Genomic DNA, 22,569 nt, shown 5'->3' with positions numbered 1-22,569 from the left:
AAAAAAACTTTGGATGCTTACTTTTTGTGTATATAATATTTAACCCATATTTTAACCAGCGGTTCACCAATAAATCTTACCTTGTTACCTTCCAAATGTGGCTCTCGCATATTACTTTTACAGGCATGATGCCAAAGTGAATGACTCTAGTACTCTCATAAGTAAGCATTCCTACATAGCGTTAGCAAGAAACACTTCAAAGTAAACCATGCATAGTTTGATTAACCTTATTTTTTAAGCATGTTTTAATAAGTATTCTTTCATTTAAATTCAGAAGTGGATAAATAATTATAAAGCTTCCTGGAATTAATAGGATTCAAAAATATTCTGTTCTGCCCATGGGATTCAATTTCACTGATATCACTGCTGTATATCTTCATCTACTCAATTTCATCATATGTATTCTTCCTTTTTCATATGTAACAGAGTCAGAACATCAAAACTATACCATTACTTACATTTAGAGCGTATGATACGGATAAACCCACTGTAGAAGAATTCACTGTATTTCCAGCCAGTACTACAAATAGTGCAGCAAAGAACACCATTAAACTGCCTAGAAATTCAAGTCTGACAGATAGCCACCTGTAGTAAATCAGGGCAGGGAAAAAAGTAAATTACCTACTGAATTTTTTATGGCATAGTGAACAAACAGTAAATATAAAGGCTCTTTGAGATCAGTCTCAACCTGCTTTACAAAATAAGAATTACCATTCCATTTTACTGATGGACTGGGGAGGGAATATGACATATCTAAAGTAAATTGTGAACTACTAGCACAGCTAGGAAAAAAAATGCAGATCTTTTGAATCCTGGCCAGTCTGCCCTTCATTAGTCACACTGCTTTCCTACTCTTCCTACCTTAAAAAGATTCAGGTATATGAATGAAAATCAGAATTGAAAACCCCCTCTTCACTAATCCCTGCCTGTAACTGCTTGTGATTCAAGGTACTGCATGATAAAGGAGGAAGGGGAAATGCACTTATTTCCTCATACCCAGGATTTAACTCATAGCTACACTGTAGGTACAGACACCAAGTTACTTCCTCATGAAATAATGAAATACAGATTAGATTTGTCATGAATTTGTAAGAGGAACTGTCAGTTGAAACATAGGACAGTCCACGTCCGGAAACTAGCTGTAAACCTTTTCTTTTTCAGAAACATTCTCATCCTAGACAGCACATACACATTTCCCATAAATTTGCTAGTTTCTGGTACATAAAGAAGAATTCATCCTAGTCCTTAAACATAATCTATGCGTTCACTACGAAGAATGATGGATAAATTGCTCTTGTCCTTTCTTCTGTTTCTGAGTGGGTTCACTCTGACTGAAACTAAGCACTTAGCTGTAGAATTCTATAGAAGGTCTCAGTTAGAGATGCAGAACTGCTGTAAAGTACCTGTTTGAGATGACATTGTTGTAGAAGTAAACCAAGTTCTCGTACACGACATCAGTATTTTTTCTAATGAATCTTTCCTGGTGGCCAAATGCTCGTATTGTTGATCCCCCTAAGAGAGTCTCACTGAAGTGGGAGATCACAGGAGAATGTGATGCTCCAGCTAGCCGTCGAATCTGTCGTGAACTCGCTATGTAGTAGCGCTAATAAAACAATACGGACAAGAGACATGTTTTAAGCTGCTAAAGTTTCTTTTCTGTTGATTTAAACATTTGCCATATTTTTCCATTTTTTTTTAAACCTCTAAGTTATTCTTGTAAATTCTGAATATGAAAAAGTTGGAAGTATCTACAAAGAAAAAGAGCTATTTATACACAACACAGAAAAAAGTATGTTTGGGGACATACTAATATTGCAATGCTTACATAACCACAATATTTTGATTTAGGTAAATTACTACCAAAGCTGAAATAAGAGAAAATTATTTCCAAACTCTATAGAATATCACTGCAATATCACTGGAGGTATGTGACAACCAACTAAAATTTTCATGTGAGCTTTTAAATTCGAATGCCTTGTTTCTTACTTAGATGACAATTAGCTTTTATTTCTTTTATGTAATGATGTTTGTACTAAAATTCCTTAACCAAAGCCTGAATCCATACGCTCTCTTCCTTCTTCTATAATCTTATTTTATTCTAGACTCTCTTTATCATAGACCATAATTTGAGCATCAAGAAACAGGAATGCAGCCATTAGTCTTTCCCAAACATTCTTTTGGCTTCTCAGTAACACAGCTCACACTCCAAACAAGAAATAGTACAGATAAGTTAGGCATCACTTTATTTATTACACATGCTGTTTCAGAGTTACTCTTCAGCTTTTAACTTTCCCTATGCCCCACTTTTGTCAGGTAACTTCATCAAATTTCTTCGTGGGCTCTGTATCAATACTGTATCTTCCAAAGAAAAAGGCAAATATAAAGAAATGAATGTAAGTTGTTCAAAGTTCCTAAACATTAGAGGAAACATTCAAGAAGTGTTCTAATTTCCTTTTAAGAAGCCTGAAGCTCTTCTCTGTAAAAAATTTCAGGTGTGTTCTGTATATTTTTCAGAACAAGAAGTAATTTATACTTGCATCCATGATTGTTTTGCACACACATCTAGAAATCTTTATAAAAGCTTAATGAACTTACTTGGATAGTGAAGTACAAGTATCCCAGGGGAATAACTACCACTATGAATAGTGGCGAGGCAGATGTGATAACTAGAATGGTTCCAATAACATCTAGTGTACAATTTAACCAAGTTCGTAAGTAGTAATGAAAGCGTATGTCCACTACAAATAAGTCCTGTAACAATGCACAAAAGAATTAATACCGTGAGCACATTTCACTAAAGACTTCAAGGAAGCACCATTTAAAAAATGAGATCAAACTAAAATATCTTCAGTAATAGTTCCTGGGGGGAAAAAAACCAATGACATCCTAATAAAGTGTATTACTATATCTATCTCTGTTATTGTCTAATACTGGAATAGATACAATAGCTTTAAATGACATAGTATGTCAAACAACTGACTCAGGGTGTGGTGAAAACAAAAAAAGACCAATACTTTTTAGTTTATGGAAATCATATTAGACTGAAATGTAGACTGGATTTCAGCTCTTAACTACTCTATGTGCTTCTGCTAATGATTCAGAAATGTACCGAAAAACTATTAATTCCTTATTGTACACTATAAAGTTTTCTTAAACCCAGTTTATAATACATTGCAACCACAGAATAGGGACTTGACTCAGAAGTCAAACCTAAATCAACTAATCTTTCAGTGCACTGCACAACAACCCTTTAATCCATTTCAGAGAATATAACTATCAGCAGCTACTGTATTTGAAATGGTCTATAATGCAGTGAAACAATCTGCTTATGATGGTAATAGAAAGCGTTCAAGTCAGTTAATAACACCCATTTACGTGTTAAAGATTCCAATTAAAGTCAAAGCACTATAAAATAGAAAATAACATTAACTGTAGGCCTATATACTCCTGAGAACTTAAATTTGATATATTAACTGTTTTTGGCAATAACATTGGATTGAGATATGCAATAAAACATCAAAGAGCAATATAAATAAATTTTAAAAAACAGATCAGGTTTAGCTGTGGTAAATTTGTCACGCTGCAGAAATTACGTTTGAGGAACAGGCCCCTAATGATCATGGAGAGGGTCTAAGTAACCTCTAGCAATGTATTTTAGGAATTTTTAAAGAAAATGGCTTGAGACAGTTCTTTAACTTTTTATGCACTGAAGTAACTTTCTATTTCTCGATATTGCATTCAGTTACTTTGAATATTTTTAATTTTTCAACACTACTAAAGAGGAGTAAATCTGCAGTTACTCAAGCAATTGAAAATATGCATCAGTTTTCCCTTTACCTTTGTGAATCTATTGATGATCTGACCGACTGGATTAGTTTCAAAATGCTGAAGAGGAAGGTGCAATACACTGTCTAACATCTGATGATGCAATGCCCGAGAAGCAGAAAGCGATCCTCTGATGAGCGCATATGCACCACAGCAAACAAGAAGACCTTGTAAACAAATAAATATAACGGTATGAATGGCTGAGGAGGGAAAGGAGGAGGAGCTTGTTTCTGTCCCTGTCTTCTACCACAGTGACCAATCCAATAGTTCTACTTCATACCTTTGTTTTAACAAATGCTCCGTATTTTGCTGGCACATCCTACTACTTCATATCTTCCCTGCAGTTAAGTCTCTCAAGCTAGCGTGCTACTATACACCGACACTGATGTGCTCCCCCACTGACATGCCAACATAACTTCAGCAGGTGAGATGTGGATGTTTCAGGAAGCACCATAAAATTAAATAGCATTTTCTTCTGCACTGCTGGGTATCTCTTCTGCTCCTCTGCCAGGTTAAATAACTATACTTTATTGTATACAATTTTGCTTATGAAACAGTGTTATTATAACTGTTATAACAGTGTTATTTCTTTAGTAATAAACATTCGGGTAGATAAACTTTGCTAATGGAGAGAAATTAGTCATAAATGCTCATCCTTACCTTGTATGAATCCCAAAAGGCTATAGATACCAAGTTTATAATTTCGCAACTGTTTCCATTCTGTGAAATCATTAACTTCTGCTGTTTCTGCAGTCCAGGAGCTAAGCCACAGATTTTGTCCAATAGCTAGTGCATTCTGACCTAAATAAGCAGCTATGGTTAGCCACACCCATCGCCAGTCAAAAGCTTGCAGGTATTTCAAAACAATTGCCATTTTCATCTAAATATATAAAAAGGAACACAAGGAATTACTTCCAAAAATCATTATCATCGTTAAAGGCAAGTATAGATTATATGACGGGAATTGCATACATTTTGTTCTTCAGAATAAACCTGAAGAATTTCTTAATGAAGTCTGATAACTTAGGTACATGGAATCACATTGCAAAGAGGTTTCCTCTCCCACCACCATTCTCTGCTCTTTAACAACATGTATCATAGGCAAGCTTGTTTGTGATACTTTTTGGTGCCAGACTTCAAAAATCTTCTATATATGTAAACTATAAAAAAAAAAAAAGAAGAGTGCAACACCTGAGCAGTTTGTTTGAAGCAAATGTTATTCCATTCACCAATGGAGCTAGAAACTTTAGAACTGCTACTCTAGGCTACTGGAGCTAAGGGAATTAGTCACAGCAGGAGAAAGTTCTCATCCTTGGTGTAGTCTTGGACTAACAAGGATAAACTCAGTTAGACTACCTGAAAGGTAAAAACTGAAGGCAGCAGAATAATGGCAGATTCTTGGATGTCATTATAGGGTCTGGAGGAAAACGCTGGTTGGCACAGATTCTTCCATCTCCCTTCTGCAAATTCAAGTGTTTGTCTCTATTCTCTTGCTGGAAACTCATTCCTGTTTTCTCACTGCTCTTAATTCTAATCTGGCTATAGCATCCCAGCAAGTTTTGGCCCTCTCCACATTCTGTTTTACCTGTTCTTTGGCATCTTCCTAGCAACTGGCAGATTTTTTAATGGAGACAGCAGAAAGTGCATTTCTAATATAAAACAATACTGCAGCAGTATTATCACGCAAAACTTCATCTCTGCGCCAGTACACAGCTTTTGAAACTTCCTAAAGCTGAGGCAGACAGAATGTTTTTCTAATGGAGGTAAAAGCTCTCTTAAGCTTGTCCTTTATGAGATATGTGAATCAGACTGGACCTAGATTTAATACAAAAATTCAGCCTCTAGCAGATTATCAAAATAGAAAGTTTCACACTGAGCACTTAAAACCTGGTAAAATGAAGATTGATTTGAAATTCAGTAATTAGATGTCAGGTAACCTTAACAAGAACAAGACAGGTATGACTGCAAAGTAACATTTTTTTTCTTCTATGTAGAAGAAAACAAATGCCAAAGCCTTTTCTATTAGGGATACTTACACCACCTGTGGCAACTTTTTCTTTACTCTTTGTGTGCGTTCTCCATTGATCAAAGGAAGGACTGCAAACGAGAATGCCAAATATATTTTAAGATCTTCTTTCATCGTACACAGAATATATCTGTTCATTCCTAAGCAAAAATGCATTCTATAAAGTCTTGTGATTTTTCTTCTAAGGAGATAAATTGCATTCAGCTGTTCCATTTATGTTTTTAGAATAACTCTATTATCAAAAGACAATACTCAGTATGGCCTTTTCATGCCTCATATCATTACGTGTAGATAAAACCGAGCTTGCTCTGCACAGCCTGACTTTAGAGCTGGAAATGTGAGACTACCCTTTTCTAAGGCACATAAGTGTGGTGTGACTTGGGCCTCAGACCTAGTCTGGGTCTAGAAATAGGGCTTACTACGTGACACACCCAATTCTATTACTTCTGGCCCAAAGCGGTTAAGTTCAGGTGACTTGCACTGTCTGAGCTTGCTAGCATAAGTCTCTACTACTTCAGGGACCTTTGTACTATCTTCTGCTCCCCACTGCTGATATACCACTATAGTAATTTATAAAGTGATCTAGGAGTTCATTCAACTATTTGAAAGATTGGAGGTTGTCTTAAATGTAGACAAAGATAAATCAAGGCTACAGGGAAAAACAAAAAACATAAACTACTTGTTAATACAGCAAGAAGTTAAACTGCTGCAAGGGAATTGTGATCCACATCAGTGACTTCAGCAGTTTTCTGAAGCGAAACTCCCCGTCATTCCCACTCAACATGCTTTCGTTCACGCAGTGAAGCAGCCCATGAACTGGAGCCCTTGAACTCATGCAGCACATTAACTGGACTCCTTTGGTATAAAATTAAGCCAGAAGATGAGATCCAGACGCACACACTGCATCCAACCGCTAACGTGCATTCAGTCTTAACTCATGTTTACAGAGTGGAGGATAATGGTGCAGCGTGCGGTATAACCACTTAGGGTTGCTCTAGCATTACCTCAATTAGGTAATGGCTAAATTTAATACTTACTCTGTATGTTTCAAAAGTTCTCTTTGTGGCAGACTCTTGCCTAGCTGACCCTCTTCTCTTGAAGAACTCACTATAGCAGAAAAAATAGAAAAATATTTCCAGTTATTATACCATGTGTAGAGAGGTACGCTACAGAAAGCTAGAAATAAAAAAGAGACAACATGATGAATGGGGATACTTTACTTTATGAATTCTGTAAGTCAGTCCCCTGGTCTTGAGACATGTACTGCACCAGATGGATAAAGTTATGGCTAGATGCTAGAACTCTGACAGCAAGTAAATCTCTTTCATTATGTGGAAGAAGTTAATAAGCATAACTTTTAAAATACTTTGAAACAATACACTTTCTTTGAACACACAAAGCAAGGAAGTCAGAATTAACATTTCTTAAAGATACTGTAAAAAGCTTTGCAAAGAAAACAGAATTCTACATTTTCTGCTAGTGTATCTTTACTGAAGTAAAAATAACTATGGTAGCATATGGTATGGAATCTCTTTGGAATTCTGTTCTTGCTTAGTAAAAGTATTATTTTATAACTCCCTACAAATATTAAGTTTACTGCGTATCTCAAAACATTCTTGCATTATAGCTGGAATACAGAACAGATCACCTTGCTGTTCCTTATGCGTTAATATAAACAAAAAGGAGTCAACACCTTTTTCAGGAATAGGGTAGATTGCTGTCATTTAAGTCAACAAATCTGTAAAGACAGAGATATGTTTTCTAAATACATTCATTATGCTGAATGCACTGTTGCATACTTTTGTATCACAACATACCCCATGCTGTTTCTCCTCCTTGTTTCCTTGCTCCTTCTTCCCTCTCTTTACTCCCCTTCAGGCATAATACATGCTTCCTTACATGGAAGCATCCCTAGAGAAAGTCAAGCTGCTCAAGGCACTGCTGCCTTTCGCAATTGTACTGTTCTGTCTTTCCCCTCCTATTAATCCCCAGCAAAAATCTGAGAGTGCTCGCTCCAGTATGGGGCTTGAGTTAATAAGCTCACCAGGTTGTGCTGTCTGCTACAGGCTCAAATCAGGGTTGCTAAGCCAACTGCAAACCAGACTTATAAAAGATAAGTGATGCTGCAGATGTTTGTAAGACACTTACACGTTATGTGGAGAGATTACCTCCCTGAAAGTAAGTACCTACAATTCATCTCCTTCTAAAGTAAATGGTGAAAACAAGTCAAATAAATTGCATTGTAAATGTACCTATTTCTTTCCCACTACTCTATAAAGAGCACATATTAACTCATGTACAGGAGTGAGGTGAGTCCTAACCAGCCTGACTGTTGTATAGCTATGCTTTTTTAAAAATACTATGGGGTTTTTTGTTTGTTCATGCTACTTGTTGGCTGGAAGTATCTCTTAAGAGTATATGAAGCTTCATTTACTTTTTCTCCTACAAACGAAACATTTTTTCCTACTCTTTATGCTGTGCTCCATGATTAGAGCAGTCTAAGCTGATGGAAATGAGGAGCACCTAATACAAAATAGGACAAGGTCACTGATACCTACCACAAGATTAATTCAAAACAGCACTCAAAACGGCATTCAAAAGTCATTCATTGGATAATAAACGCTCGAATAGAATCAGGTAATTTTAGCAGATAAATAATACAGTATGTAAAAGTCGAGAACAGCTGCATGAGGCAGCCTGATCACACATCCTTTAGCAGAAAGAGTAAACCATTTGATTTCAGGGCAGTAATGCCCTGAATTTTATGTCAGTTTATAACCTATAATTCTAAATTAAAACCTACAGGGAAATGCTCTGTGTTTTCTAGGAATTATTCTATTAATTTCAAGGAAATGGAGGAGGAATATTTTGGGAAGCTTGAATGACAAGGAAAACCCCTAAGAAGACGTAGGAAATAAATTCTCTCACCTTTCACTGGGGTTGTCTCTTCACTTCTGTTCTTTGTAGGGAAGACTTGAGTAAGCTCAGCAAAGTTAGCTCTCTTTGAAATCAGTTCTTGGTAAGTCCCCATTTGACTTATCCTGCCTTCTTCCATTACTATTATAAGATCAGTCTGAGGCAGGAGGGTTAGGTTGTGTGTCACCAATACACGAGTCTGAAACACAGAATGTTTTCCATTTTTCCATATGAAAACAAAGCACGTTATAGTAGGATGGCTAGAACGATATGATGGAATATTCTGGGATTTTGCCTACTTGTCTACTTCATTCTAATGATTTATTATTGCATATTTTACTACCTTACTCCTTTAATTGCCAATCCTAAAGTCAAATTGTTTACTTGTATAGCTACTTGATAATGCTTGTACTTACCTGTTTCTTAATGTGTATCTTTTGTTCAGGAATCATTTAAATTAAGAGCTGTAATAACTACCTCTTCTCTTTACAATCTAATACGCTACATCTAGTTTGATAGTCTCACCATTAATTCTGCTTAGCAGTCTACCATTACTGCAGTTATTTCTGCCAGAAACTTATCACCCATGGAGCAGATAAATTAAGAAAAAGGAGAAGGATGAGAGGGCAAGTGAAGGACATCTACCTATGATATAATCCATGTGTTTTTCAGACTTTAGCCAGCAGTAGTAATCAGCATTAATTCAGAACACTGAAGAGATTTTTTTTTTTTTTACCAGATACCTTACCTTCCTACATTAACAGTTTTAATTCTGAAAATTTATTCCCTCTGCTTCCATTCTTCCTCAAGAACTTTTCTGTTCAACAAACCTTTCTTTCTATAGCCTGTTTACTGCACTGACGCATCAAGAGGGACGACAGATCACAGCGCTCTTCAATGTCTGCTTGTACATGAGCAAAGACCAAAAATTACGAGACACACAGTCTCCCAGGTCATCCCACTTCTCAATCTTTTCTTGGTCTCTGCTATGTCTCCCTGATAGGCTTCAAAGCTGGCAAAATCAGCAGTGCTACTTATTTAGTCTCTTTATTCAGAATACTTGTCATTTACATACTAGGTAAAGAGGTAAGCTTTTGCAGAATGACCGAGACTTTCATTGTGTCTGTTGCATCATACAAAGCACTTCATCCCAAAATTGAAAAGAAGTCTTCCTGCTTTACCTTGCTTTTTAGGAGACCTGACGGCCCAATCAGCTTCTCAAAAAGATGTTTCCCCACATGTACATCTACAGCAGATAGGGGGTCATCCAGCAGATATAAGTCAGCATTGCTGTATACTGCTCTAGCCAGACTCACTCTCTGCTTCTGCCCTCCACTTATATTAACACCCTAAGAAAAGAAAGTCAAAATAATCCACATTTAAATACAAAAGACAACCAGTGTATCACATTTCATCTTTTCATCAGTTTGTTCAGGTAATCAAAGTAAATTTTAGAAAAGATATGAAAATAAAAAGGTAAAAAGTTGGATTTTCAAGTAATAAGAGCAAAGTTTGCCCTTTGATTAACTTCCCATTCCAAAATGAGTCAATGCAAGGTACTTCAGAAAACTAAAAAGCAACTATTATTTACAGGCACAGTATTCAGAGAAACCCTGGGGAACAGGACAGCGCTGACTCAAAAAACTTCCATAAGGAAAAAAGCTATTCAAAATCGAATAGGAGTTCAGAACTTGAACTGCTTGAACTTGTTAAGTTTACAGACAGATAAGGAGTTAGGCTAGGTGCACTTGGTTGAACCCTGATTAGTCATCAGTATTAGTTATCATATGGATCATATATAAAAATATAAAAGCACATAAATTAGCTTACTGTATCATTTATGACTCTTCAAATTCTCACCTTTTCTCCAATCTCTGTTTGATCTCCATTTGGTAACTGCTCCAAATCTGGGAGTAAAGCACAAGACTCTAAAACCTGCTCATAGTATGGCCTATTAAGATCTGAGCCAAAGAGAATATTTTCCTGTAAAACGGCATTTTGAATCCAAGCCTGCTGAGAAACATAAGCCACTGACCCCTAAACAGAGAGAATTGGAAACAAATTCTTACTTTGGCTGTCTGCACATGAAAAAAAAAACATTTTAAAATGTTTGCTCTTCTAGCTTTATCTCAAAGTAACTAGTCATTACTTCCAAAACTTGGACACTATTACACTGTTAAACAGCTTGCATGAGAGCACGTATTTGGAATAGAAGCAACAGAGTTGGAACATATATTGAGTGAAGTCTTTTTCAGGGAAAGATCTAACTGACAGCAACAGAGGCATCCATTGTAAGGAAAGATTTATATGTATCAAGACAGCAAAATGGGCCCATGTTAGTTTTAAGTCAAAGCAGAGTTTGGCTGCTTATATTTTTACTTAAGTTGCTGTGAAATGCACCAGCCAGGAGAACTTAAGACTACAGGACAGGAATAATGACTGGAAATGCTCCTAGATCCTTCCTTTCTTATATTAAGCTATATGCCCTTTGAAAGTCTATTAATTTTATTATAAATAAATAATACGGATACACACGTTGGGCATAAGTCTTCCTTATTAGGTTCTACACAGTTCATCTTCTTCCCATTAATTTCTGTTCTTAGATTTGGAACACTTCAGCTTCGTCCCCTTTTCCTCACCTCTGTCAGCGACTAGGATACCATTAGGTTTCCAAAGGAGTGAAGATTCTTGTTCTAACCTTATTTTCAAGGCTGAGTGTTGCCACATCCACTTGCAACTGCATTAACGGGTATTATGGTTATAAATTGATGTTTATTGCCTCAAGCACTGTAATTATCACTGCAGTCTGTGATTAGAGGTTAGCCTTTTGCACATCTGTAACCAATAAAAGCTTCCTTAAATTCTTTTTTTGTGATGGGCACCTTCACTGCTCCATCTAACATTGTTTCGTCCAAAAAGAGTTAAGCTACAGCATTTCCTGTCACTGACAGAGCCAATATCTTAATTCTAACTTTGCCTAAAGCTCAACTTTTCCCCTGTATTTATATATGCTGTATCTTCTCTACAGGCAAGCCACTGAAAGTGAGGGAATCATTTTCTCCATGAGTTTACCGCTGCTAGAAGTCGGTCATGTTTGTACAGCTGTTCAAAATCAGCAGCCACCAAATGTTTAGGCTCAATATATGACTTAACCACTTAGGATTTCTGCACGGAACTATAGTAGATTATAACAAAACGAGAATAAGTGCAATCATCACTTAGCTTGAAACCAATTTAAAACAGTTACACCATTACCAAATGACACTGTGCTACTTGTTTTCTTTGAAGATTCAAGATTAAGAAGCTAAGCACTGAAGCTTCCATTGCCAGAATGTTTCTTTTCACAGTCATAAAGAGTTGAGTAGTAAAAACTCGCTTCCAAGAGCAGATTCTCCTTAATTTTGTTATGGAGGGGAAAAAAATGACCTTACTCGTCTCTGAACTGTTCCTTCAAGTTTCTCCATTTCTCCAAGAATAGCAGAAAGAAAAGATGACTTTCCAGATCCAACTTGTCCCACAACTGCAACTAAAGAGCCTTCAGGAATGCTGACGCTCAGACTGGAAACATTGAGGAAGACAAATTAGTTACCCTCTCTGTAAATACTGCATAAGGTATGGACTGTGATCGCTCCAAGAAAGAAATACATATATTTTACCCTCACAACGATCATGGATTAGTACCTCCGTTTTAGCATCCTTTGACTATGTACACTTCAGAAACTTTCAACAATGATCTTAAAAATATTTTTATTTGTCTGGCAAGTTAAAAAGTTATGCTTTCCTTTGGTCACAACAGAATCAAATGGAAGATGATCTAACCAAAAAGTAGTCTTATTATTTTTCTCAGCCCTGTGGTTCATTTTCCATCTTACTCTGCTAATCAACTGCTAGACTTCTCACAATGTGTACCACTGTTATAGCATCTACTGTAGCCAATGTGCGACCCCAATTAAAGAAAAAAAAAGCTGTTTGGGTAAATAAGACTGTCCTTCAATCTCCATATACTTTGCTGTCAAAAGTAGCTGTGGTTTGATTCTGAAGCTATTCAGGGTACAGTAAGCACTCATAAACTTCAGCATACAAGCAGAGCCACTTGCGTTCCATGCTAACCGGATCTAAGCATGTTCTTATTTGAAGGCCCTAGGCAAAGCCCTTCAGACTGGGGTTTGGAACTCAGATGAGGTAAAGAAAGAAGACTGCAGGCAGAGACAGTACCAGACTTTCACAAAGTCTGTATATGGTACTGAAGGTGGTTCATACTTGGATCCTATACTACAGGCTATGGTGGCTGATATTCAGGCATCCAGTGCCATGCTATGGGAAGTGATGCCCCCCACCCTGAGAGGAATAGGGTAGACCATGCGGTGAGGGGTTTGGACTGTGTGGGCTGTAACCTCTACAGCTGTCTTAATGATATTTAACAGAACTTATCAAACAGGTTCCTGATGCCACTCTGAAGCTTGGTCACTCCCTTTCATTTCCTTATTAACCTTCCAATGCGTTTATCATGTAGCAGTATAAGCGTGGTTCAGTTTGCACTTAGGAAAATACCTTGCTAAGAAATGACAAAAAAGGAAGATTGTTTTTCAAGCATGAGACACCACTGTGAGATAAGCAAATTTTGCTTGTTTGTTCTTTTGACTTTCCAGAGCATCACGATCACAGGGGCTACTCTGGAAACGGTACCATACCTTCTTTTTGATATGTACCATCATGAACTACTCCACCAGACTCTTCATAGGCTTCACATTCTGTAAAGGAGTTCATAAAAATAACTAAGAAACATCTTACTTTTTTAAGACTGGTAGGCCACTTGTATCCCAGCGGAAAGAAGCACCAATAAATCCAACAGCATGATCTGTTGCAGTAAAGAAAAAAGAGCAATGACTTGCAAATCCACCCCCTCAGTTGAGGTCCTTAATCATCATCTGTATAAACTAATAAGCAATGAAAAATAAATAACTAGGACTTACTTCCACTGTAGTTTGTGTTGACATCTTCAGGATTAAGATCCTCAGCATACAGAAAATCCTCTAAACGGCTCAGAGAAACTTTGGTCTGTAAGATGAACAAATCTATATAGTCCTTGCAACATGTTTACATTATTTGAACTTGTAAATAATAATTTAAAAATTCTAAACAACATGGAAAAAACATTTTGTCTTATTCAAAAATAGATAACAAAGGTGCTATGGTTACATAAAAATTATTCTGTTAGATTAAGTATTCAACAACGTATATTTTTTTTCTGAGGATCTACTGCTTAGTACCTATAAAATAACAGAGCATGCTTGACATATCCAACATTAGAATATATAGCTAATCTTTGAACGGCTGGTTCTTCTTAATGATTTAATGAGACTGCTCAAAAACTGATGGTGAAAACACTTCCGGTTCTTTTCAGCTTTTTTGTTTTTAAGAAACTGTACACGCTACTACGCCCTAACAAAACAATGAAGCTGAAAGACAGTATTTCACTGTGAGTTTATGATGAGATGACCATCTCTGTGCTGTGATGTGAAATGCAATGAACTTACTTACACTTGTGCTAAGTTTTAAGCTATTGGAACTAAACCTTATGAAAAGTTTTCGACCTTGCAGTGTGCAGACCATAAATGAAGTCAAATCAGGCTCCCAGCCACAGTCAGGCACGCTACGCCATTATCAACCTAGTTAAAACTCATGGGATACCTTTTAAACATCTTTCACGCTTCTCATTGCATCAAGATAAGGTGCAGTTTCATCTCAATAAAGGATAACAAAATAATTGACATAATCATTCCTAGAAATAGATGAAATACATGACACAGAAGATCAAGATCAGGCTAAATATGAGCCTTTTATAGCACCTCTATTCATAATCTATTTACCTGGGCTACAGCAGAGATGACAGATGGTAAATCAAACAATGGCAGTCGCAGAATGTTAAATAAAGAAATAGAGGTAAAAACTTTAGCTGCTGTTAAAACATTCTCTTCATCCAGATGAAAGAAGACTCCAAATGTAGCCAATGAGACCTTTTAAATCAAAAAAAATACAAAAGATACATCTGGAAGCAAAATCACATTATAACTAAAATTTATACATGGCTATTATTTTTCTTTGCAACTGAAAGGTATGGAATCCTAGATCTGTTCACTTATGAACAGGGACTCTTCTGCCTTTGTTGCACATGAAATTTATTGCATGGCTTCACTATGGAGTGCAGTACTATTTCAATTTTATTATTGAAATAAATACAAAATACATGGCCACTGTGTTCAACCCAGCTGGATACACATGAAACCACAGGAAATAGCTCTCCCATCTCAGGAACACATTTTTTCATTTTGAAAACATTGAAACAGGATGTTTCAGCAAATTCAGACTTGTTTTCATTTTGCTAAACATTGCTGTGACATTGGTCATAAAGTAAAATTATTTATTGCAGGCAGATAGTTTTATTTTTGGCCACCTGGAGTTTTCTTCAAAAATGTCTGCAAATCACTATCTTCAACCTCTCTCTAGCAAAATAAATTAAGGTAGTATTTTTCTTCTTCAGTGTTCCAAAGTTGCCTGAGGTACTGATGACCAAATTCGTCTCATTGTGAGTAAAAACTATAATATACCAACAGAGATGTTGGCCCTTTCTATTTCACCCGAATGCTCTGCAGTCATGTTCATTAGCCCAGATGCTTCATAAAAGGCAGAGCTGTCTTAAAGGCTTTGCTTTGTTAGGGATGACTGAGAGCGTACCATCGGCCTTGTGGGCATAACACAGTGGGTGCTCTTAGCTTGGTGAGGCTAAGGTCCCTAGGCTTCTTTTCTGTGCTCGTCAGAGTGAGCTGGCCTCCTACACAAAAGGCACCCAAGCCTTCAGAATCACCCAAAAAGCCTAAAGTTAAGTTTCTGTCCTATGACAGAACAGACTCTGCTGAGTTTAGGCACTGATCTCAGTTTAATCTTTGTGAATTCTTCTCACCCACTGGTTCAAATAGATTGACAAAGCACGACCTTCATCCTCCCTCTCACTGCTCCTAAGGAATATTCCTCTTCAGCTCTTACATACTGCAAGTTAAGCACTAACAAGGTGCCAGTTTGTGTGACTGAAGTTAATGGTGGTCATTTATCCCAAATGAAGGTTCCAATTTGATCCACTTACTTTCTGACAGAGTTTAACAGAGGGATCTAAAAGGAAGTTCAAATGCATCCCTGATACAATTCCACTGAATCGAGGTTTGTATGAATTTGGCTTGTACTTTTTGTTATTCTTTTTTCATATATTTAGAGGTTTCGTGCATGGGAAGAAGATGAGAAAAAATGCAGACTGAAAGGCCATTCCTTTCAAACATCAAAAAAGAGGAGTAAAAAGAAGGCATTTGATTGTCCATGCAATAAATAAAGTCTGATTAAAATACTGAAATGAGACTCAGGAGACATGGATTTAATTAATGACTTTCTAGCAGAGATCTCTAACAGTTTGATCAATCTATAATCTCACTGTCTCTTTCCTCTCCAGTCATGTAAGTACTATTAGAACCTGTGAGTTCAGATATATTGTGTCAATAAACTTAATGTCTTTGAGACATTCTGAGGTAACATTTGTAAGGCGTTCAGCTACTAAAGCAATAGGGAGACTATGAGAAACAGTCCTGCATGAATGAATGCCTTTATAAAACAGACCATAAAAGGAATACACGTCAATGTTAGCATGGAGTAAGTCGCCAGATATCCAGATGACTTCAAAACGTCTACTTCACGTTCTCTAATGCTCATGACCTTCCTTTGATATGAAGGTTCCCATGCATAAAGTTTGAGAATCTAGAGAAATCAAACAAAAAAGATACTTTAATAAAACAAAGAAGCAGTTATCAGGCTTCAGAAAATAAATTTAAGCACCAAATATCATTGCCAAATATTCAGCACTCCCAAACCGTAAAAATCTGAATGCTTTACAAATGAAATCGAGACTCGAGGTAACTCAAAACTAGATTGTTCTTATGGAAGATTTGTTCTAGTCCCTCTTACTTCTAACCATTTCAACATGTCTCATGCATATCATAAACAATGAGTGGGTTTATTTTAAAATAGAAGCGTAAGTAACAAACATAATTAGTCAATTTTAACATATTTTCCTTCTGCACTAAAATTTCGTTCTATTAAAGGTTTTCAGTCATCTATTAACATAGTTGATATTCTCATTTAAAAAAAGGTGGTAGCAAAATTAATATATCATGGGTAATACGTTTTTCAAATCAAATTAAACTAGTAATTTTTTTAAAAAATACTTGATAGTATATTATGTTAAAACATTTTCTCTTTACATTTTTTTCCTCAATTTCACTCAAAAAGATTACTCATGAAGCCTTAGTTTGATAAATAATATACTTTCTATCTTCACAAGTTAACAGAGAAACCAAAAAAATCATTAGTAGCGGCATTACCTTTATTCCATGTAACATTTCACTTAGTAGTTTGACTCGTTGATCTGAATACTTCATTTGGCTTTTCTGGTTAAAGGACAGTAAAGCTTCCATTTTTCAATGAGCAAAAGGAGAGTGAAATATGCAATATACTTCAGGCAATAAGTACCTATTATGTTATTTGGTCTTGCTGGAAAAAACACTTCCACTGCAGTTACATCATTTTCAGATAAGCACATACTCATATAATTCATTATATAGGATAAAAAATTATTAAATACACTAGAATAACAATTTTTCACTAAAATATCTGAAGAAGTGGATGTCAACTCTTTGTCCTTTCTTTGCTTCTTTCTCTACGATCATTATTTTCTTCACATTGAATTAAAATCTTAACAGGCTTCCAGTACTTATATAGAACACTATATGCACATAAAACTACATGCATATATATACACACACACACAAATATTATATATACATACATATATGTACACACACACACACACATATATATATATATAAAGGAGTTGGGAAGAAAGTTCTCTCTGTTACTAATAATACATTGTTACTGAAAGAACTAGTTAAAAAAAAACCACACACACACACACACACACACACACACACACACATATAAATTCTTTGCACTCTGGTGCTATATTGAGGCTCCTCTACATCTCCTAATTCCAAAATACTAATAAATAGCCTCTTTAAAGTTTTGAAACTTATTCAAATACTACAAGAAGTTTCAAATTTTAGATAGAATTATTTTATTGTCCTTTGCAACGCTTCTCCATCTCTCATGCTGCAGCAGGGATCTTGTGTATATCCCTTATTCACCTGCAAAAGAGGTGAGGGCTTTTGTTGCCATGTGTCTAAACCATCACAGCTCTACAAAAGCAGATGTGGAGATCCAGAGTCTTCACTGCATGTGGTGGTGCCACAGAATGAGATAGAGATAAATAAGAGCCTCAGTAGCAATGCAGAAGTTAGGATTGTAATATTTTTCTTAGTGGAGACCACAGAAATTGTCAATTGTGGATGCAGACAATAGAGAACTGTCCAAGAGAACTGTAGCATGAGAGAAGCAGAGAAGACAGAGCACATGTAATACCTTTGTGGGAATTCCCTAACCTCCAGAGGACATGCTAACTTTGAGTGAGCTGCTTAGCCTGGATAATAGACGTGAAGGAGAGCTACAATCCTCCAAAATCCCATATTTAATGGAATTACACATGTAAAATGCAAAAACGTAACTGTTTCCTAGATTGAGTCACACAATAATTTTACTAATAAAAAGGTATTGGTACAGTTTAATGAAAATTTAGGTATCCAGTCTCAATACTAGTTTAGCTGTCAAATATAAGCATTTTTTACTGCAGCACGCTTCCCTCCTCAGTGAGAAACAGCCTTGGCTTACAGTTATTTATTGTTTTGGTTTTAATTTAGATGTATCAATGTTATCCCTATACATACAAAACTAAAAAAAAAAAAATCTTTCCTGTTTCATGACAGGTTAACCTCCCCTTACTAGGCCTCACCTTCAGACGTTTTACTTTGGCTGCAACAAGCGCGTTTATAGGTATAACCAAAAGAAGCACTGCAACACCTGCTAGGACAGAGGGGCCAAGTTCTTGCCAGAGAAAGATGACAGCCATGAGGATCTGAAAGGGTGCTGACCACAAGAGGTTGAGGTTTACAGTGAGCTCCATGAGTTGCTGAGCATCTGCTGACATCAGGTTAACAATTTCTCCAGTTGTATAGTTTCGACGTGAGGAATTCGCTAAAGTTAAGGCCTGTAACCAGAAGATACACAGGGTAAAAGTCACAGAAAGCAACAGTTTTGATGGATTTCAGGAACTGCTGCCTTCAGGTGCCAAGGGGAAAAAGGACAATAAACAGCAGAGCAAAGCTGAACTCACTGAAACAGACTTGCAGCTCTTTTATATGAAATAAATAGGTCACCGTGCTACAAAGAGAGCCCAGAAAGCCTCATCTCTGGGCTAGCTTAGAACATCCCAGTGCAGGAACTGGGAACATCAGGCTTCCCAGCAAGCACAGGTAGAGTCACAGTGCAGGAGGCAGGCACCACAAGTCCCAGGTGTCTGGGAATAGACACAGACAGACAGACACACGTAGACAGACACATACACGCTCTCTAGCTCGATCTCTCCCCTCCCAGTTGGTGCCTGGCATTTTTCTACTGTGCCATCTGATGCTCCTGCAATTAACAGGGCAGTGCTGCATCTCCTCGCTCCATCATCCCACAAGGCAAACACAACCTGATCTACTAGTCACTGACTCTATTCAGAGTGAGGAAAAAACTATACTTTTGCCCTGTAGCTGTGGAAGCTTGCTAGAAGACATGTCCTCCACCCCAACAGGAGCCTCATACTACTCCCCTACTCCACCTCTCCCCAACACACTTTGATATGCGACACAACAGAAGGAATTCCTCTTTCTCCTGCATCATAACTGACAAGTGAAATACTGTGTACTGCCTCAGAAAATACCCAAAAAATCTGTGCCATAAGATTTCTCTGAATCTCTCCAGAAAAGAGATTGTATTTTAAATTAACTAAGAAGGCATAGTGAATTATTTCAGACTTGAATTATTTTTGTCTTAAGTGATGCTTAGTAGGTAAATACTGCAGTAACATATCAACTTGACTCATTCATAACAAAGTAAACTAAAGACGCAGCACAAAGAAACTAGCTTCATCTCATATGTTATATATTAATATTATAGTAAATGTTTTAATGTTTTGCAGGTCAGACACAGCTACTTTTACTACTGCGCTATTAGCACTTGCACCCCTTGCAAAAGTGGCATCAGGCCCCAAACACATTTAATTAAAGGTCGGATAAGTTATAGGTACAGTTCCACAGCAGTTCCCTTTTTTTTTTAAAAAAAAAAAAAGTCAGAAAAAATGGCTAACTCACTGAATATCCAAATCAACTGAAAATCAGTTTCACTAAAATAGGGGGAAAATTTGGCCAACTTCACCTTCTTATATTCTCTACCACTATATAGTAAAAGAGTGATCACCTGCGTGCTTACTTTTACCCAGACATCCAGCCTATAAAGTTCTCCCAGTTCATGCAGTAAATTTGGGGAAATTAGCCCTAATCACAGTAGCAAGATTCCAGTTTCTTCATATATCTCCAATATTATCTTTGTACAGGTGGCTGACCAAAGTATCTGATTGCAGGAGTAGAGTAAAAACACTGTTGAAATTCCAAATTATTATAAATAAATAATCATCTCTGTTAGCCTGCCACCACCAGTCAATAGCATCTTGGGTTTCGAATATGCTGATAAACATAGTATTTTTCTAAAACTGAGGGTTTATTTTGTTTGTTGTTTTGAAGGGAAAGTAGGAGAATACATAATTACCTTTTTGTATATCAGGCCAACAACTGCAGTCTTGATTTTTACTGCAGTAAGCATGTTGTTACGCTGGTATAACTGATGGAGGAGAGTTTGCGAGAGAACTACAAAAAAAAGGGCAATAGCATAGCCATATCCACTCCTATGTGAACCAGGACGATTTTCACTCAAAGTTATCAGTGCTCTGAAAATGAAGCAAAATAAATTTTAAAATCTATACATTAAATCAACATCTGACAACAGAAAGTTTAACACATTTGATATATTGGCAACTTATGTAATCCATTTTGTTCCCAGATATGCCGGAAAGCCATAAAGAAATACTGTGTTAAAAAAAAAGCAGCATTTACCTCTGTTTTCCACTTAGTCAGCTTAGAAACTATTCTCAAAAACTATTCTAGAGAGGAATTTACTGTTGCTGACTTCACTGACCTGACAACGCAGTACAAATACAGAATGACATAAAAAAAATCTGAATTAGATGTTTCTAGTTAGAAAGGCCACATCTACCGACTATGAGAGAGAGAGAGAGAGAGAGAAATTAATTCTTATTTTTGTGCTAGTAATAGGTTTCCTTAAATAACCAAAAACTGTGAGGTCTGCAAAAAGATTTTATTGTTAACAGTTTTGTTCAATAACCAAGCATACTATAGGATTGATACAGGGTATAGTATGGTGGTTAACAGTAATTCTGTTCATGAGCTATTGTAAACACATTAGTATTTGATAAATGCTTAACACCTCCTTGGTAACCACGACTTATAAAAATCAACCCCACCCTGCTTATGGTACCAAAAACATTATAACAGTAGTCATTGCAGCTTTCCATTAAATGCTGGAGCTGTAGATATTATTGTATATTTAAGAGCTTTCTTGAAAAAAAGAGATGGAAAAAACTGAGAAAAAAGCAGGGAAGCTACATAACTTTGCATTGCATTTGCTTTTATTATTTGATTTTATATTTGAGCACATTAAATACTTAAGCATAATACTGTGGAGTTGAACTTCTATTGCTTTTGTCTCAGTCCTTTGGCTAAGGAACTCCTGATTCTTTGAGCTTCATTAGATCATGTAGAGATAATCACCGAAAAACCATCTCAGCAAAGCTAAGTTGCTGTTTAGTTTGGCTTTGATATTGGCAATCCTTTAGCTTTATTATTCTGTTCCTCTTTGAATATAGTGAAACGCATTAAAAACTTACTTCATTATCTGGGGACCCATGAAAGCCAGAATATCAGCTGTAACTTTCAGAAAGGCAACTTTAATCAACAAAAATTTAAATGTTTGCCACAGCGGGAAGATCAGAGATGGTTTACAGAAACTTGTTTTCTTAAATAGCATTCTTTTGATGTAAGAAGCCTGTGAAATTACAAAAATATGCACAGAATTAAGAGACGAAATTATGTTCTCTCCTGCCCCCACAAATATAAAATTTATATTACAGTGTCCATCTAAAGCTATCATTGCACTTACAATCCAAAGAAGTGAATTTCCCACAGTGAAAGTGGAAGAAAAGCTTTTATAAATAAATTAAGTACAGTCTTATTTAGTCTGGCAAGCAGTCTTTTAGGAAAGGATAAATACGGTTTCTCGAGTTGTCCCAATCACCCACAATTATTGTTAGAAAGTACTTCAATCCTCAAATGATTATCACAGGTCAAAAACTTGGATGGGCACAACACAGGAAATTTTCAAGGCAGACTGAGATGCATTACCATTTATAGCAGGCTAACAACAACTTCTATAATAAAGGTTGAATAGCCTTTCTATTTTTTCATAATATTTTCAATTGTTGACTTTTTTTCCCAGTTCGACTTCAGCTTATAAACAATTGCAAATATTCTTGCAAGGGCTCAAAAGGGAGTAATGCAGCTGTTCTTAGTTATTACAGTAATGAAGGACAGGATATTTCCTACGGATTAGTTTGCTTGCTACAACAGTATCTGAACTAAAAATCACTCTATTTGAAAAATGCTTCTGAATGCTTTCGGTAGAAAGTGCGCTGATGA

General features: G+C 36.4%; 1 protein-coding gene across 8 annotated transcripts in view; it reads right to left on the bottom strand.

Annotated features, from left to right (window-relative positions):
• Positions 1 to 22,569, bottom strand: part of LOC104139644 (multidrug resistance-associated protein 1) — a 40,634-nt gene that overhangs the window by 12,330 nt on the left and 5,735 nt on the right. For all 8 annotated transcript variants that reach the window (XR_011135012.1, XR_011135023.1, XR_011135021.1 and 5 more), the window contains 19 exons: positions 21,762 to 21,919; positions 20,567 to 20,744; positions 18,711 to 18,965; positions 17,191 to 17,256; positions 16,430 to 16,567; positions 14,638 to 14,784; positions 13,741 to 13,825; positions 13,559 to 13,625; positions 12,199 to 12,325; positions 10,628 to 10,804; positions 9,949 to 10,116; positions 8,780 to 8,966; positions 6,889 to 6,958; positions 5,862 to 5,922; positions 4,486 to 4,705; positions 3,838 to 3,992; positions 2,596 to 2,751; positions 1,404 to 1,603; positions 459 to 585 (listed from right to left, as the gene is read on the bottom strand). Coding sequence is in view for 3 of the 8 variants with exons in the window: in XM_068910862.1 (XP_068766963.1) it covers positions 459 to 585; positions 1,404 to 1,603; positions 2,596 to 2,751; positions 3,838 to 3,992; positions 4,486 to 4,705; positions 5,862 to 5,922; positions 6,889 to 6,958; positions 8,780 to 8,966; positions 9,949 to 10,116; positions 10,628 to 10,804; positions 12,199 to 12,325; positions 13,559 to 13,625; positions 13,741 to 13,825; positions 14,638 to 14,784; positions 16,430 to 16,567; positions 17,191 to 17,256; positions 18,711 to 18,965; positions 20,567 to 20,744; positions 21,762 to 21,919 (2,742 nt within the window). In the remaining 5 variants the exon portion in view is untranslated. The remainder of the gene's footprint in view (positions 1 to 458; positions 586 to 1,403; positions 1,604 to 2,595; positions 2,752 to 3,837; positions 3,993 to 4,485; positions 4,706 to 5,861; positions 5,923 to 6,888; positions 6,959 to 8,779; positions 8,967 to 9,948; positions 10,117 to 10,627; positions 10,805 to 12,198; positions 12,326 to 13,558; positions 13,626 to 13,740; positions 13,826 to 14,637; positions 14,785 to 16,429; positions 16,568 to 17,190; positions 17,257 to 18,710; positions 18,966 to 20,566; positions 20,745 to 21,761; positions 21,920 to 22,569) is intronic.

This window comes from Struthio camelus, chromosome 1 (assembly GCF_040807025.1).
Source record: "Struthio camelus isolate bStrCam1 chromosome 1, bStrCam1.hap1, whole genome shotgun sequence".
Taxonomy (NCBI): Eukaryota; Metazoa; Chordata; class Aves; order Struthioniformes; family Struthionidae; genus Struthio; species Struthio camelus.
Note: the sequence above shows the minus strand (reverse complement) of the source record. Positions and strands in the feature narration are given on the sequence as shown.